The 14315-nt window shown below is 39.2% G+C and overlaps 1 protein-coding gene across 3 annotated transcripts in view; it reads right to left on the bottom strand.

The window, feature by feature from the left end:
* LOC143291271 (uncharacterized) overlaps window positions 1-14315 on the bottom strand; it is an 87592-nt gene that overhangs the window by 51845 nt on the left and 21432 nt on the right. For all 3 annotated transcript variants that reach the window (XM_076601104.1, XM_076601105.1, XM_076601106.1), the window contains 4 exons: window positions 12987-13199; window positions 11658-11749; window positions 6167-6307; window positions 1038-1151 (listed from right to left, as the gene is read on the bottom strand). In XM_076601104.1, the coding sequence (XP_076457219.1) occupies window positions 1038-1151; window positions 6167-6307; window positions 11658-11749; window positions 12987-13199 (560 nt within the window). The remainder of the gene's footprint in view (window positions 1-1037; window positions 1152-6166; window positions 6308-11657; window positions 11750-12986; window positions 13200-14315) is intronic.

Here is a 14315-nt window from a genome sequence, read left to right as displayed (position 1 = left end):
TTTGCTGTGAAGATCATGGGAACAGTATGGACACAAAGACACCCATATTCTAGTTCGGTCACGGTTAAGTATGTGTAATTAAACTAGATTTAAAAGACACTTTTAAACTGCATGCTTTTTAAAATGTAAGCATCACACACGCAATTTTAACAATTAACAATTTCACTGATAACTGTGAAGTAGTGGATATCCTGAGACTTCCACTCATGCACATACAGTATACACTCACATTCTCTCCCCTCTTTCTGATCTCATCTCTGTCAACTTATTACTGTGTACAGATGTAGAATGAAAGTTCTGAGACTACAATTACTACAATAATAACAATGCTGTTGTTGTAGGGTTTGTTCTTTACATCAAGACAGAACACAGGTTGGACTCTGGAACACTTTATTCTACTAAACGACAGGTTACAGTACACAGAGGTCTTCCCACAAAGAGGGTCTAGATGGAAGTGCTACGAGTGGCTGTTGCACGCAAGGAAAGAGTAGAGACAAAGAGAGTAATGCTATCAGCATGGTTTTGAACAAGGTGGTCGTTTACATTTGACCTGTGGGGCCAGAGTTATTCTTTGGGTTTGATGGGCTCAAAGCCAAGTGGTTAAAGCGCTGGACTTTCAATCTGAGAGTCCCGGGTTCGAATCTCGTAACAGCACCTGGTAGGTAAAGGATGGAGATTTTTCCAATCTCCCAGGTTAACATATGCACAGACCTGCTTGTGATCCTGTAATCCATGTCAGCGTTCGGCGGGTTATAGAAACAAGAACATACCCAGCATACCCCCCGCACCCCCACCCCTCCTTCGAAATGAGTATGGCTGCCTGCATGGCAAGGTAAAAACGGTCATACACATAAAAGCCCACTCATGTACATACAGGTGAATATGGGAAATGCAACCCACGAACGAAGAAGTTAAGGCTGATGCAATCCTGTGCTGAACAAACTCCACAATTAACTATAAGACAAAACTAGATCACTACAATTACTACGACAACTGCAATTACCAAAACATTTTCAAAAGAACAACGTTAATTTTACCCCTGGCTGTTTCATGCGGTCAAGGGCGTACAGCATCAAGACACTCAACATGTCTGTGGAGATTTGCTTCATGGCGTTGGAGCGTGTGTCCAGGCACTCCGCTTCCATCAGTCTCTGAAATCATCAATATTTAAATGAGTCACAATCAACTGCACTTTGTTTTCATAATAATTTCAAATAATACAAAATCGTATTGTACTGTATTATATTGTTTTGTATTGCACTGCACTGTGTTACTCTTTTGTCGCAACAAAATAGTATGTGATCATAAAAATTTATATAAAAAATATAATTACCTTCTTTTGTTGCACATATTTATTTTTCCTGCATTCTACACATAATAAAGTTGCAAAAGAATTTTTTGTTTCCAGGCTCAGGTTGCTTTGTACTTACACACAAAAAAATTAAAGTGTTGAATTTGATGGTCAACTTTGACAAAAAAATTTTTAATTACAGTATGATTTGTTGTTGTTTTTTTAGAATAAGTTTGTCTGGTCTGCAGCGTCTTCTTGTTAACATATCTTTTTTCTTTTTCTTTTTTTAATTCTTTTTCTTACTCAACTTGAATTGCAACAATGAAAATACTGATTTTTATGATGTGTTTTCCTTTGATTATGGGTAGAAAAACAACAGCAAACAAACAAAATCAAACAACAAACCTATCTCACATGAATTTCTCCATAACAAAAAGAAAAATATAATTAACTGAACTGGCACAATCAGGTAGATCATGCAAAACGTCAATAAATATCAGTGAAATCAATGACTGACTCACTGACAGTATCGATTCTGATGGTCTGGCGATTGATTCACAATTTTAGAGGTTCCGAGACTAATTCACGATTTCTGAGGTCCGGTGATCGATTCATGATTTCGGAGATCTGGCGATTGATTCACACTCAAGTACCGACTTCACTCTCAATATCGGTGAAACTCAGTCAGTCCATGTCTAGGTCACTCAGTACAATCAACTTTTACAAAATTCTCATGCAGAAATCATGTTCCGAATTGTTGTTCAAATAAAGCTACAACTCTTGACAGTCATCAAAGTCATCTTGCAACTTTGAAACTTCAAAACTTTGGCAAAACTTAACTAAATCAGTAATATAATCCATTGAACTAGCACAATCAGGTAGATCATGCAAAACGCCAATAAATATCAGTGAAATCAACGACTGACTCACTGACAGTATCGATTCCGACTGTCTGGCAATTGATTCACAATTTTGGAGGTTCCGAGACTGATTCACGATTTCTGAGGTCCGGCAATCGATTCATGATTTTGGAGATCTGGCGATTGATTCACACTAAAATACCGACTTCACTCTCAATATCGGTGAAACTCAGTCAGTCCATGTCTAGGTCACTCAGTACAATCAACTTTTACAAAATTCTCACGCAGAAATCGTCTTCAGAATTGTCGTTCGGATAAAGCTACAACTCTTGACAGTCATCAAACTCATCTTCCAAATTCTCACACAGAAATCCTCTTCAGAATTGTCGTTTAGATTACGCTACGACTCTCAACCATCATCAAAGTCATCTTGCAACTTTGAAACTTCAAAACTTTGACAAAACTTAACCAAATCAGTAATATAATCCACTGAACTAGCACAATCAGAAAGATCTTGCAGAATGCGAATAAATATCAGTGAAATCAAGACGGACTCACTGACAGCATCAGTTTTGGAGAGTCTAGTGATTGATTCACGATTTCAGAGGTCAGGTGTTTGATTCACGATTTCAGAATCCAACGATCTATTCACACTCAAATACCGACTTCACTCTCAATATCGGTGAAACTCAGTCAGTCCATGTCTTGGTCACTCAGTACAATCAACTTTTACAAAATTCTCACGCAGAAATCGTCTTCAGAATTGTCGTTCGGATAAAGCTACAACTCTCGACAGTCATCAAACTCATCTTGCAACTTTGAAACTTCAAACTTTGACAAGACTTAACTAAATGAGTAATATAATCCATTGAACTAGCACAATCAGAAAGATCTTGCAGAATGAGAATAAATATCAGTGAAATCACGACTGACTCACTGACAGTATCGATTCCGATAGTCTGGCGATTGATTCACAATTTTGGAGGTTCTGAGACTGATTCACGATTTCTGAGGTCCGGTGATTGATTCATGATTTCGGAGATCTGGCAACTGATTCAAACTCAAGTACCAACTTCACATCAATATTGCTGAAACTCAGTCAGTCCATGTCTAGGTCACTCAGTACGACTGACTTTTCCAAATTCTCACACAGAAATCCTCTTCAGAATTATCGTTTCGATTATGCTACGACTCTAGACCGTCATCAAAGTCATCTTGCAAATTTGAAACTTCAAAACTTTGGCAAAACTTCACCAGATCAGTAATATAATCCACTGAACTAGCACAATCAGAAAGATCTTGCAGAATGCGAATAAATATCAGTGAAATCAAGACGGACTCACTGACAGCATCGATTTCGGAGGGTCTGGTGATTTATTCACGATTTCAGAGGTCCGGTGACTGATTCATGATTTCGGAGTCCGGCAATCTATTCACACTCAAATACCGACTTCACTCTCAATATCGGTGAAACTCAGTCAGTCCATGTCTAGGTCACTCAGTACAATCAACTTTTACAAAATTCTCACGCGGAAATCATCTTCAGAATTGTCGTTCAAATAAAGCTACAACTCTTGACAGTCATCAAACTCATCTTGCAACTTTGAACTTCAGAACTCTGGCAAAACTTAACTAAATCAGTAATATAATCCATTGAACTAGCACAATCAGGAAGATCATGCAGAACACCAATAAATATCAGTGAAATCAATGACTGACTCACTGACAGTATCGATTCCGATGGTCTGGCAATTGATTCACGATTTCGGAGGTTCCGAGACTGATTCAAGATTTCCGAGGTCTGGCAATCGATTCATGATTTCAGAGATCTGGCGACTGATTCACAATCAAGTACAACTTCACTCTCAATATCGGTGAAATTCAGTCATTCGATGTCTAGGTCACTCAGTAAGATCGACTATTCCAAATTCTCACACAGAAATCATCTTCAGAATTGTCGTTTAGATTACGCTACGACTCTCGACTGTCATCAAAGTCATCTTGCAAATTTGAAACTTCAAAACTTTGGCAAAACTTAACCAAATCAGTAATATAATCCACTGAACTAGCACAATCAGAAAGATCTTGCAGAATCCGAATAAATATCAGTGAAATCAAGACGGACTCACTGACAGCATCGGTTTCGGAGGGTCTGGTGATTGATTCACGATTTCAGAATCCGACGATCTATTCACACTCAAATACCGACTTCACTCTCAATATCGGTGAAACTCAGTCAGTCCATGTCTAGGTGACTCAGTACAATCAACTTTTACAAAATTCTCACGCAGAAATCATCTTCAGAATTGTTGTTTGGATTAAGCTACAACTCTCGACAGTCATCAAACTCATCTTGCAACTTTGAAACTTCAAAACTTTGACAAGACTTAACTAAATGAGTAATATAATCTATTGAACTAGCACAATCAGATAGATCATGCAAAACGCCAATAAATATCAGTGAAATCAACGACTGACTCACTGACAGTATCGATTCCGATGGTCTGGCAATTGATTCACAATTTCAGAGGTTCCGAGACTGATTCACGATTTCTTAGGTCCGGCAATCGATTCATGATTTTGGAGATCTGGCGATTGATTCACACTAAAATACCGACTTCACTCTCAATATCGGTGAAACTCAGTCAGTCCATGTCTAGGTCACTCAGTACGACTGATTCTTCCAAATTCTCGCACAGAAATCATCTTCAGAATTGTCGTTTAGATTACGCTACGACTCTCGACTGTCATCAAAGTCAACTTGCAACTTTGAAACTTCAAAACTTTGGCAAGCCTTAACTAAATCAGTAATATGATCCATTGGACTTGCACAATCAGAAAGATCTTGCAGAACACAAATAAATATCAGTGAAATCAAGAATGACTCACTGACAGCATCGATTTCGGAGGGTCTGGTGACTGATTCAAGATTTCAGAGGTCTGGCGATCGATTCACGATTTCGGAGTCCGGCGATCTATTCACACTCAAATACCGACTTCACTCTCAATATCGGTGAAACTCAGTCAGTCCATGTCTAGGTCACTCAGTACAATCAACTTTTACAAAATTCTCACGCGGTAATCATCTTCAGAATTGTCGTTCAGATAAAGCTACAACTCTTGACAGTCATCAAACTTATCTTGCAACTTTGAAACTTCAAAACTTTGGCAAAACTTAACTAAATCAGTATTATAATCCACTGAACTAGCATAATCCGGAAGATCATGCAAAACGTGAATAAATATCAGTGAAATCAAGACTAACTCACTGGCAGTATAGATTTCTGAGGTCCGGCGATTGAATCACATTCAAGTACCAACTTCACTATCATTGTCAGCAAAACGAGGTCAGTCGATATCTAGGGCACTCAATACAATAGATTTTTACAAGATCTCCTGCAAAAATCATTAAAACGGTTCAAATCATCTTCAGAATTGTAGTTCAGATTACACTAAAGCTCTTGGCAGTCATCAAATTTATCTTGCAACTTTGAACATTCACAACTTTGTCAAAACTCGAGCAAATCAGACTCTGAAAAGTGCAAAGTGCACGTCAGGAAGTGCCGAAAACGAGGCTATGAATCTTGCGAGAGTCTTGTTTATGTAAACAACAATAGCTGCACCCATAGTAAACACATGTTTAGCTAGCGGTACTGGGCACTTTCGCGTGTGACACAGCAAGCTCCTACTGGGCGTTTTTGTGAAAGAAGTGTTAAGTGCAGTATGCCTGCTGATGTGTCTGGCAATTTCTTTTAATGATCTGTCGAAGTCTGAAAGTTGTGATGTGGACAGGGAAAGTTTTAAACTTTGACAGATCAATACTGAGATCGATGTGGGCTGCTTTACATAGAATTATTGTTTCCTGCAAGCAACTTTTGGTTCGACAAACACTCATTTGTGCTGGCTTTGCCTCTTGTTTCATATCAAGCCAATTAGAAACCGGACTTCCCTTTACCAATGCATTAACATGTGAAATCACCTGACACTGCGAAGTAGTTGCAAAGGCATCACTTACCTCACACTCTCCACACACCCAGTTTTTTGGCACGGTTGCCACCATGAGACACTTTGGGTGATAGCTACGGGGACACAGCTGGCAGGTCACACTGCAGTCATCTTTATGACACAGCCAGCAGTATGGGTCACAAGCACTCCCCTGCCCAAACATCAACATCATAACAGATGACAGTGATAAGCACACACATGCACACACACACAAAAAAAAATATCAGAAAAATACAAATTTATGTTTTTGTTGTTCGTTGTTTGTTTCTAATAGAAATTACCCTAAAATAGGAGATTACTGAAAATATATTTCTGTGTGGCATGTTTGTTTCAATTTATTAAAGCCAGAATGCTCTCACAAAACCAAGGGAATTTGAAATTTGATTTAGATCTATTTTATGGGGGTGGGGATTTTTTTTTGGTGGGGGGGGGGGGGGGGGGGTGAGAATGTATAAGATCTACTAATCTTAATTTTAATAATCGAACTAGACAGAGATTATCATGTACATTATACCTGAAAATCAATTAGGCAGCTTTGCTATGATTTTTCTATGCCGGAAAGTCCTGTTAAAGACCAGGAAAGTTTGAAATAATGATAAAACCGTATTATGATCAGAAAACAATGAAATGCTGATATACTTGGGCTGCTTTTGCTAATCACAACTGTTCAGTTTCCAGTACACAACCTTCGTTTTGACAAACACTCATTTCAGAAGTTAGGCAAAAATAAGATTTAGATCTATACGCCTGTTGATTATTTAATAGTTAACAGTTTCAACAAACTTTTCTTTTAAACAAAGTATAACTAAAATGGGAAAAAAGGTCAATAGTTGGGAAGAGGAAGGTGAAAAAGACTTAAAGGAACCAAAGAGAAGAAAACGGCAATAAAACATATTGGGCCATTTTGATTCAGAATCAAGACAGGAAACAAAATGTGGGGAAAAAATTTTACAAACACAGTTTATCATACCACTTCCTGGTGGAAAGAGGACAATATGTTGTATAGAAGGTATGTCTTTATGGTTAGATCTAGATCGAAAACTCTTATATTGCAACAAATATTCATGGCTGGAACTAGATTTGCTGATGCACTAATAGGGTGCATGAACAGACAACCAGTCACAAACCCTTCTTTCCTGCCATGGCACAGGGAAGGAGGCATTTGAACTACATTAACAAACTGTCAGTCAGCTCCAACCTTTTTTTTTTTTTTTTTTTTTTTGCATTGTAGAATGCAGTTTTTAGCTTATATGTGTGTTTATACACAATGTGACTATGAATTAATGTCTGTATGTGTGTGTGTGCCCATGTGTGTGTGTGCATGCATGCGTGCATATCCATGGTAAACTTCATTTTCTCTGGAAACAGTTTGTCAATACCAAATTTGAATAAAGCAGGCAGAACAAATATCTTTTCAGTCATCGTAATTTTTGGTTGCAAAATTGCATATTTCTGGATGGTGCACATATTATTTTGTTATGTCTATGTTTATTTTGTTTCGCATTTGCATCAAATATTTTCCTAGGTCATGCCCGGTTTATTGCCAGTTAATGCGTTTGCTGTCAGGATTAGCAACATTAAAGAAAGTTTGACATTCTATTTCTCATCCATAATAAAGAGAAAAGAAAAAGAAATTCTTTACTGAAAACACAGAATGGAACTAACAACACCACTGACATGTTTGTTGTGTATGAATATCTTAATGGGCATACTGAGTCAACTCTCTCCATACGAACGGCGAAAGAGACGACGTTAACAGCGTTTCACCCCAATTACCATCATCAAAAAATATTGCAAGAGGTGAATGTTGACAAAGAATATCACAATTCTGACGACGGAAGCTAAAGGTTGGGTCATTCAGACACCCACTGGACATCCGAGGGGTCTGTGTAGAGGAGAAGAGAGGACTGGCCGTACTGAGTGAGTTAACTAGAATGAACACACTGAAGTTTCTGGTAAATGGCACTTCTTGGCCATCCTTCTTGCCTGTATATTGCAGCTGAAAATGCATTATGTGATTTTGCTACAATTTATTGTAGCAGATACAAATCTGAAACTTTGACAGATCTATATTATGATCATAAATGCAATGAAATGCTGATTGTTTTAGCTCTGGATGGAATTTTCAGTTTTCAGCATACAACATTTGGTTTGACAAAGACTCGTTGAAAGGATGGCAAGCAAAGGTATGGTTTGGATTGATAGGCTTTTATATATTCAAGTGCTGATATGTCCCCTTCATTCCCTCACATAACTGCATCTTTTGGTTTCAGTCTTGTAGTTTTTATCTCAGCAGAAGTACACATGAGCCATGAAGACTTCGTGATGTGTTATTATTTAAGTCAAACAGTCCCAGAGAGTAGCAACATCAATACTCACCTTGTAGCTACAGCAGCTCATATTCATTAACACTTCATTATTTTATGATGATAATACAGATTTATCAATGTTTCAATGACTGACAGTATCCATTCCGAAGGTCTGGCGATCGATTTATGATTTCTGAGGTCTGGTGATTGATTCACGATTTCGGAGGTCCGGCGATCGATTCACCATTACACACCTAACCTGCCCAATATCGGCTTGAAGTGTAACACCCAAACCTGCCCGGTATCACTGTCTAAACATGTACTTACTATGGATGCAGCCATTGTTGTTTACATAAACGAGATGCCGGACCTCTGAAATCGATACTGTCAGTGAGTTAGTCTTGATTTCACTGATATTTATTGGCGTTCTGCACAATCTTCCTGATTGTGCTAGTTCAATGGAATATACTACTGATTTGGTAAAGTTTTGAAGTTTCAAAGTTGCAAGATGGGTTCGATGACTGTTGATCGTAGTAGCGTAATCCAAACGATTATTCTGAAGATGATTTTCTGCGTGAGAATTTTGTAGAAGTCGATCGTACTGAGTACCTAGACATCCACTGACTGAGTTTTACCGATATTGAGTGTGTAGTTGGTACTTGAGTGTGAATCAGTCACTGGACTTCCGAAATCATGAATCGATTGCCGGACCTCCGAAATGGTGAATCAATCGCCGGACATCCGAAATCATAAATCGATCACCAGACCGTCGGAATTGATACTGTCAGTCATTGATTGCACTGATACTTATTGGCGTTCTGAACCATCTTCCTGGTTTTGATAGTTAAATGGATTATATTTTTCTTTTCATTATGGAGAAATTACATGTGAGGTAGGTTTGTTGTTTGTTTTTGTTTGTTTGCTGTTGTTTTTCTCCCGACCATCATAAGAAAACACACCATCCCTCAAAATGAAAAGAACATAAAAATCAGTATGTTCATTGTTGGAATTCAGGTTGAGTAAGAAAAAGAATAAAAAGATGATGTTAGAAGTCACTGCAGACCAAATAAACTTATTTCAAAGAAAATCATACTGTAATTAAAAGAATTGTTTTCAAAGTTGACCATCAAATTTGATACATTTATTTTTTGTGGGTAAATACAAAGCAATATGAGCCTGGAAACAAAAATTCTTTTGCAACTTTATTATGTGTAGAATGCAGGAAAAATAAACATGTGCAACAAATGAAGGTAATTATAATTTTAATCAATGTTTATAATTACCCACTATCGAAAATCGCAAGAGTTATTCACCTTGGCAAGGGATTTCAGGGGTGATTAGTGCCGAGCAACCTGGAGGTAAGAGGGTTAACCCTTTCAGCCTTTTATGGTTTTCTGCCTCTGCAACCCTCCCAGCCTGGCATGTTTTGGCCTGGCTGCATCAACAGGAAGGGGTGCTTCACTTCAGGCACAAATCTATAGCAACCGCTCAACCAATACCTACCGAACTTCACTGAAATATAATTTTGACACAAACTGCTGAAGTCTCAAGACGAATGATGCGATAGTTTACTTGTAACTTTAAATTAAAAACAGAAAGAGTAAAATGTCAGCTTCTGTCGATGTTGAAGACTGTGGGCTATCATCTTGATTGAAACGTCCGCCACTTTGACAAGACCGATTGCTAATTTCATCTCCTTCACTTTCACAAGAATCATCGGATAAATTTTAAGACAAATCATCATTATCTAGGTCGAATTCGCTGCAAGAGTCCATCATAATTTCACGGAGCACTTACTGCGCAGTAAACCTTCAACGTTTTATTGTATCGGTGCAGAAAACTGGATAAGAAACACACTAATCATTTGATTTACAGAGCAAAACCTTGTATGCTAGTGAGAAAGGAAGTTGTTGGATTTACTTCCCTTACCTAGCAGTTTCATGCATAGTAATGAGCTGATGAACCTGTTTAAATAAACAGGTTTCTTCGCCCGCCTGTCAGGCACGCTCAGCCGGAGAACAGCGAACAGTGGTGCACGCCTCTCAGGCAGGCAGGCACAGGGTTGAATGAGTTAAAGAGGCTTACCCCTGTATGGGGGGAGCACTCTGTGGCATGTGTGCTTAACAGGGAATTTTTTTCCTAAAATTATGTTTATCTGACATACTTACCGTGACCCACTGGTGCAGACTCCAGCAGGGAGTCCGATTCCTGTCCTGTGCAAACTACTATCCACCTATGTGAGGAAAACGAAAGTAGCTACAGCCGATAACCTCCCAGAAATAGGTTACCTCCCCTCTGCATCCCTGACAAGCTTCCGCTTTTTCCGGCAGCCGTCTTGACTCCTGATCAGTTTCTGAGAACATGACTGACTTTATATCTTCAAAGAACCCTCATTTGTCAGTGCTGGGACTGTTATTCACTTACATGTTTACAAACATTGTAATTGTTATCAAATTTTTAAATGCTATTACCCGTGATTCCTCAAAATTCCCTGGCAAGGGGAAAGCACTCTTTATTTTTTTTTTTTATTTTTTTTTTTTACAAACTTCCCTGGCACTGAACGATTTAATTTCACATACTATACATGACCCACTAGCGCAGATTGACACAGTCCGGATTCCCGTCCTGTGCAAAATACTCTACCCATGCGGAGGAATCAAAAGTAGCTGCAGCTAGTAGCCTCCCTTGATACTTTATTATCTCCCTTCTATTTACATTTGCAGCGTCCTCTTTTCAAGCAGCCATCTTCCATTCCTGAAGCCAGTGCACCAAGCAGCTTTTTTTTCTTTTTTTTTTTTTGTTTTTGCATTTCCTCTCTGTCATCTGATTGAACTTCTGTCGCATGTTGTCACATCTTCTAACGAACAAAGAATATATCACTTGTTCGGGTGATCAGGCTAAAATTAAGCCCAGAACAGCAGGTTTATTTTCCTAATACTACAGTGGAGGGGCACAATTCAAATTTGGTGGTGACAAAGTATTTCCAGGGAAAATAAATTAGTTCGTTTACAATGGGCACACACACACACATACATACACACATACAGCTGAAACATACATACACACATACAGCTGAAACAAAGGGTTGTCATATATACTCACTTTGTTTGCATAGGTGAGCTAAACAGCTTGCAAGAGTTATTTCAAGAATCTATCAAAACGAATTAGCTAAGTAATAGAAAGCCATCTTACATCACTCTTAGCCATCCTGCGTTGCTTGGGAAGTGGAGATACTGGAAGTTCAGCAGTACCTGCTCGTCGTTTTAAACCTGTGGCAGGAGTATCTGAAACATTGCAGAAGTGAGGTAACACATTCAGTAATTCAGATACATTAGTCATCATCGAGAAATAGAGGGCCCAGAGTGACCACGAATCGATTTCGATCGCGCCTTAATTTTAGCCCAACTGAACCATATAATTATGTGACCTGGTTCGAGACAAAATTTGACAAAAAACAAGAATGCCAGAGAATCAACAGACAGACAGAAAATACAAAAAAACTTAGCCGTATGGAGAGCACAGGAACAGGAGTCATAATGGCTGCCGGAAAAAGAGGGCGCTAGCCATCGGGACAAAGGGGAGGTTACCTACTTCCGGGAGGTTATTGGCCGTAGTTTCGTTTTCTCCGCATAGGCGGATATTAGTTTGCACAGGCAGGAATGTCAGACCCCTGCCGGAGTCTGCACTAGTTGGGTCACGGTTAAGTATGTGTAATTAAAAGGAAATTTAGGACAGGGGTTGTCCACATCTGCTGATGGCTCACTGGTGGGTAACGAGACCAATCAAGACAGGCAGGTCTGGCTAGCAGCCTGCCTTAGTATATTTCCTGGCCAAAGGAGGAAAGAACTGCCCCCAGCAGAAGAGTGGGGCACCAGCATTGCACTCATGGCAGTAGTTGAGTGCTGGTCTGGGCCAAGGGAGGTAACCTGCAGTCACCACTCCCACTCAGGAGTTACATGTGGTTTATGTGCCGGACCTTTCATTCTGAGTATTTCCTTCCTTCCCATAATGGGAGGGGAAGGCTGCGCTTGGAGACTGGGCACTGTGGGATCTGCCACCACCACTGACGGATTCTGGAGGAAGCTCCTCAGTATGCATGGAACGAAATGTTTTCTCTGCCTGGGCAATATATCTCCAAGGACTGACCAATAGTGTTAGTGAGGCCAGACAATGGTGAAACACCAAACATGACTGGCCCCTCCACTGTAGAGGTGCAGGCATGGGGTTTATCATTAAGAGTTGAAACGAGTTGAATATCAATGCAAGGAAACATATTAGAGATCTGAATCACCAATGTTAACCTGAAGAAGGGTTACCAATATTGGAATATGTTCCCAGAAAAGAGAACTTTATATTAGCACACAGAATGGAGGTAATATACTTAGAGAGGTTACTAGCCTCAGCTAATTTTGACTTCTCCACCTGAGAGTATTATTTGGAACTGGATAAAGGACAGAAATCAGATCTCCACCATATTCTGCACAAATGGGTCATGGAATAGTCTGTGTAATCAAAACTCACCTTTCAGAGTTCTGGAGGCATCAGGAGTAGGGGGAGGTGTCCGTGTATCCTTTTCCTTGATGGTAGATGTGCCGTTCATAATAAGTGTTCCTGTTGATAAACGAGTTCGAATCTTGGTCCCTGAAGAGCTGACACCACTGCTCGCCATCCCTGAAGTGCTGCCAGTACTACTGCCACTAACAGTGCTAATTGCTGAACTTACACTTGGAGAATCTGTAAAAATGCACAAACACAAAAAACGTGGTTTCTGTATGTTCAACAATATCCAATGACACAAATCAGAATTCATTTGGGGAAATTCCACCAGTAATATATATCAGCATTGGTATTATCTCTTGAACCCTAAAGACTGATACAGATCCAGTAATCCAGCCCATATCCAACCACAACAAAGAAACAAACAACAACAGAAGCTCCATTTCTGTGTGTCATAAGTATATTTCATGTGATACGGTCATTATGGAATGTGCCCAGGACGTGTTTAACTCACTGTGAAAACCATATCCAGGGTTCAATTCAAGGTGCTACATTTTCTCTGAAAGTGATCCATGCACATAACTGTAAAGATGGGGGTCATTGGGGCACTAAAATACTGAGTAAATACGGGGCACTAATATACTGAGCAAATTGAACAAAGCCAACCACCCCAAAATTTCAGAAAGACACTCTCTGACTCTACGTCTGCTTGCCTGAGTGAATGAACAAAAATGAGATTCAGAGAGACAGCTGGGAATGTATATGATGTGCTCACAACATATGAAATGTGCACACAGTGTGTATTTATGCTGTGTGTGAACACACACGCTATTCATTATTTCTAATGACTGATGTCAAAAGAAAGCCACACACACAAGACTTACATTTTTTCTGATCTAAAAATCATATGGATGGATAAATACAAAAGAAATAACAAACCCATCACATGCATATGATGCACCATAAATTCATTCAAACAACCACTTCCATATATATCCCATTTATTGCACCATCAACCCCTCCAAACCCCTAACTTCCCCCCTTTTTGGAAGGGCTGGGTCTAATATCATTCTATGGGAAAAGACCCCCCGCACCCCCAACACACACACATACACACAATCCCTCAGCTTAAGAACAGAGTCCGGAATATGTTATAAACAGTTGTGACAAAATGGCATGATAACAGCATATACATCATTACATGTATCCTGCCACTTATCTTTTTGTCTTTTTATCAGTATCTGTATCTACATCTTCACTTGTTCACCCAGCAGCAGGATCTGACTTCACTCCAGCTTGACATGTTACCATATATTTATATAATTATAATGCTTTGTTCTTGCCTTTTGCTTC

The sequence above is a fragment of the Babylonia areolata genome, chromosome 16 (assembly GCF_041734735.1).
Source record: "Babylonia areolata isolate BAREFJ2019XMU chromosome 16, ASM4173473v1, whole genome shotgun sequence".
Lineage (NCBI taxonomy): Eukaryota > Metazoa > Mollusca > Gastropoda > Neogastropoda > Buccinidae > Babylonia > Babylonia areolata.
This window is presented reverse-complemented; position numbering and strand designations above follow the sequence as displayed.